Source organism: Sycon ciliatum, chromosome 7 (assembly GCF_964019385.1).
Source record: "Sycon ciliatum chromosome 7, ocSycCili1.1, whole genome shotgun sequence".
Lineage (NCBI taxonomy): Eukaryota > Metazoa > Porifera > Calcarea > Leucosolenida > Sycettidae > Sycon > Sycon ciliatum.
The window spans coordinates 5,011,368-5,016,367 of NC_088649.1; the positions used below are offsets into that span (position 1 = coordinate 5,011,368).

Here is a 5,000-nt window from a genome sequence, read left to right on the forward strand (position 1 = left end):
TCTGAGTTGAATGCACTGAAGTTACCGAGAATAAATCTCCACCGTAATTTTCCGGTGTTGCAGTACTCTGTGCAATACAGTACCTATTCGTATACAATGTCATGTTGTACCTCTTTGTCAATAAGGCTCTTCCTGACGGCTTCCTTCATCTCGTCCATGGGCAGGTTGACGTACTGGATGCTGCGTCCACCGACGACGCTGCCCAAGTACTGCACCGTATAGCTGTCATGGTATGGATGACCAGGACGTGGGTCGTGCATCAAACACACCTACCAACATAACACGCACACAGCACAGCACATCACAGCACAGCACATCACAATATGGACACAGCACAGCACAGCACATCACATCACAACATAGCACAGCACAGCACAGTGTGGGCACAGCACAACACAGCACATCACATCACAGCACAGCACAACACAGTGCGGCTCAGTGACGCAATTTGTACATGTACCATAAACACTCCCACACAACCACCTGGGTGTGATCGTGCAGGGGTGTTGAACAGTGCATTGCTGATCCCAGCGTATTCACATGCATTACTCGTGCATTCCATATTTGGCAATGCACTACGGTCTTATAGCCTTATACAGGCACATGTATCAGATACACCAGCCAGCATAGCACAGCACAGTACATACACAGATACACCAGCCAGCATAGCACAGCACAGTACATACACAGATACACCAGCCAGCATAGCACAGCACAGTACATACACAGATACACCAGCCAGCATAGCACAGCACAGTACATACACAGATACACCAGCCAGCATAGCACAGCACAGTACATACACAGATACACCAGCCAGCATAGCACAGCACAGTACATACACAGATACACCAGCCAGCATAGCACAGCACAGTACATACACAGATACACCAGCCAGCATAGCACAGCACAGTACATACACAGATACACCAGCCAGCATAGCACAGCACAGTACATACACAGATACACCAGCCAGCATAGCACAGCACAGTACATACACAGATACACCAGCCAGCATAGCACAGCACAGTACATACACAGATACACCAGCCAGCATAGCACAGCACAGTACATACACAGATACACCAGCCAGCATAGCACAGCACAGTACATACACAGATACACCAGTCAGCATAGCACAGCACAGTACATACACAGATACACCAGCCAGCATAGCACAGCACAGTACATACACAGATACACCAGCCAGCATAGCACAGCACAGTACATACACAGATACACCAGCCAGCATAGCACAGCACAGTACATACACAGATACACCAGTCAGCATAGCACAGCACAGTACATACACAGATACACCAGTCAGCATAGCACAGCACAGTACATACACAGATACACCAGCCAGCATAGCACAGCACAACACATCCACAGATACACCAGCCAGCATAGCACAGCACAGTACATACACAGATGTATGGTAGTAGCAGCAACGGCAGCAACACCAGCAGCAGCAATGGCAGCGGCCACAGTAGCAGCAGCAATGGCAACAGCAACAGCAACAACGGCAGCAACAATTGCAACAGTAACAGCAACAACAGCAACAACACCAGCAATAGCAACAGCAAGAGGAGCAGCAGCAGCAATGGCAGCAGCAACAGCAACAGCAAGAGGAGCAGCAGCAGCAATGGCAACAGCAACAGCAGCAACAATTGAACAGTGACAGCAACAATAGCAGCAACAGCAGCAGCAACAATTGCAACAGTGACAGCAGCAACGGCAGCCGCAACAGCAAGAGCAAGAGCAAGAGCAGCAGCAGCAGCATCAACAGTAGCAATGACAGCATCAACAGTAGCAATGCCAGCAGCATAGTAGCAGCAACGGACTACGGTCTAACACCCCAGATACTGTAAGACATGTATATATAACGAGGAAGCAAATCTAACGTTTTAACGGATGACATTTCTTCGTTATAATAAGATCCGTTGAGGCCGTACTGCTTCATATATGCTGTGTGTGGATATGGCAGAATACTGCAAGATCGTTAACATATCTTCTCGTTAACCTATGAATTTTGGACAATCGTTAAATTTGCGACTCGGTATAATAATATGTCTTACAGTACCATTAGACAGAAGGCCGTGAGTGTGCTTAGACATACCTTGTTGTCCACGTCGAAGTGCGGCTTGACAAACTTCTCGTACAGCTGTACGGGTGTGATGTCTTGATGGCAGTGATATGTATTGTCCTTGTCTGTGTACTCCCATGTCAGCTGTGTAGGTGGTGTGCCCAGGGAGATGCAGCACATGCGGTAGATCTGCAATGGGACACCCAGACACGTGCACACACGCGCACACAGTCACACACATGTACACACACACACACACACACATGTACACACACACACACACACACACACACATATACACTGTACTGTACTGTACTGTACTGTATTGACAGCTACCCTAACGGGTCACGCCGCCCTCCACCCAAGCATGGGTATGATGAGGGGCAGTGGCAACAAAAACAAAAAACAGCAAGCAGAGAGAGATAGCAGGAGAAAGACAGCGATAGTAGTACATCTGGTGTGCGACGTATAGAAAAGAGAGATGACAAGAGATACGCACTAAAAGGAAACAATAATTATTTGAACCTGTATTATTGCAGTTCCGAAATAATCAACCAGGTGATGGAGTGTGAGCACCCGAAGTCCCACCTGGACTCCACTGGAAGAACATTCCACGCAGGGATATCAGCGATAGGCCAAGCGTTGAAAAACAGCCATGAGGACACATCGTCTAGAAGTCCACCGCGCTCGAACTGAAATTGCAGGATCAAACAATGTCCCACTCGTCGTCAGGCAGCGTAACTCTTCTCCCTGCATCACCATCCATCTCCAGCAACCGTCTCCATTCACAGCTCATGCCTCTGCCACCACTGTACTTCGAGCTTCGCAGTTTGAAACCATTCGGGGGTCAGCTACACCACCGCGCACACACACGCGCGCACACACACACACACACACACACACACACACACACACACACACACACACACACACACACACAAACGCTCACAAGTGGTATTATTATTATTATTATTTTGCTTGTTCGCGTTGGCATCAACCTGCATAAAGCAGGTATATAGCCTTCGCTTAAGCTGCCATGCATAAAAAAGAAAGCTCATCCTAAGCGAGAGGGCTAGAGGAAATATAACGACACAAGTGGTACTGTAGTATTATCCTGAACAAAATTTGCTGTCAGGTGGAGTCCTGACAATTCAAATCCTAAATTGACGGAGAAAACTTTTACGCAGATTTTGTACTGGTGCAGTTTACCTGGATTCCGTGTAGTATCTTTCTTTAGAAAAAGAAGAACACAGCACTACTAAAACATGTCAACCGTACAGGAATTGGGGACGGAGAGAGAGAGAGAGAGAGAAGAGAGAGAGAGAGAGAGAGAGAGAGAGAGACAGAGAGAGAGAGAGACAGAGAGAGAGAGACAGAGAGAGAGAGAGAGAGAGAGAGAGAGAGAGAGAGAGAGAGAGAGAGAGAGAGAGAGAGAGAGAGAGAGAGACAGAGAGAGAGAGAGAGAGAGAGACAGAGAGGGAGGGAGAGAGAGAGAGAGAGAGAGAGAGAGAGAGAGAGAGAAGAGAGCACATGGGTATGAGGTAATTGTAAGTTGGCGGGTGGTCGTGTGTGGGGACAGGTGAGCACTTACGCGACAAACAGGGAGAGAAAAATACGAAGTGACAGCAGCTTTCGGCCTGTTCATCAACAAATTAGACTTGAAGGCATGTTATTGGTACGAATGACGTCAGCCATAGAGGCGCATGTCGTGGAGGTGGTGTAGTTCATTAAAAAAAAACCAGGGATAGCTTAGAATGAGAGCTGACAAGAAAGCCTTGGAAGTACTGACTTACCGTGGCCACCATCTCCTCCTTTGCCTTGCGCAGTGCCTCCACGGATTTCTCCTCGGCGTACAGCTTCTGAAGGTCGCGGGCGAACTGACGCATCTGCAAGATACATGCACACACACACACACACACACACACACACACACACACACACACACACACACACACACACACACACACACACACACACACAACACACACACACACACACACACACACACACACACACACACACACACACACACACACACACACACACACACACACACACACACACACACACACACACACACACACACACACACACACACACACACACACACACACACACACACACACACACACACACACACACACACACACACACACACACACACACACACACACACACACACACACACACACACACACACACACACACACACACACACACACACACACACACACACACACACACACACACACACACACACACACACACACACACACACACACACACACACACACACACACACACACACACACACACACACACACACACACACACACACACACACACACACACACACACACATAGGAATCAAATCAACACAATGACAGAGAGAGAGAGAGAGAGAGAGAGAGAGAGAGAGAGAGAGAGAGAGAGAGAGAGAGAGAGAGAGAGAGAGAGAGAGAGAGAGAGAGAGAGAGAGAGAGAGAGAGAGAGAGAGGAGAGAGAGAGAGAGAGAGAGAGAGAGAGAGAGAGAGAGAGAGAGAGAGAGAGAGAGAGAGAGAGAGAGAGAGAGAGAGAGAGAGAGAGAGAGGAGAGAGAGAGAGAGAGAGAGAGAGAGAGAGAGAGTAAGTTACATGTATAAAGACAGGTAAGTCTAACAAATGAGGACTGAGACCTCTAGAACAGGGTTTTTACGCCTGAAAGCAGGTGCATGATTTAACAAGCAGGTTGTCAGTCTAGATTTTATGCGTAGATGGAGAAAAAGGCGCAGAATTTTTGTGATGAGATGAAAAGCAGAAATACAGTGGAACCTCGTTAGGAAGAACACTGATAAGACAAACTTTCGGTTTAGAAGAACTAGTATTCATAACTCTATTGGATAAATCACTGCGTATTCTCTGGGTATAAAATATGG

At 47.7% G+C, this 5,000-nt stretch overlaps 1 protein-coding gene across 1 annotated transcript in view; it reads right to left on the reverse strand.

The window, feature by feature from the left end:
- The window catches only part of LOC135820803 (bleomycin hydrolase-like), a 20,422-nt gene that overhangs the window by 8,798 nt on the left and 6,624 nt on the right, over nucleotides 1–5,000 (reverse strand). Inside the window, exons 5-7 of the mRNA XM_065333848.1 lie at nucleotides 3,880–3,972; nucleotides 2,120–2,275; nucleotides 111–269 (exon numbers count right to left, since the gene is read on the reverse strand). Coding sequence (XP_065189920.1) covers nucleotides 111–269; nucleotides 2,120–2,275; nucleotides 3,880–3,972 — 408 coding nt within the window. The remainder of the gene's footprint in view (nucleotides 1–110; nucleotides 270–2,119; nucleotides 2,276–3,879; nucleotides 3,973–5,000) is intronic.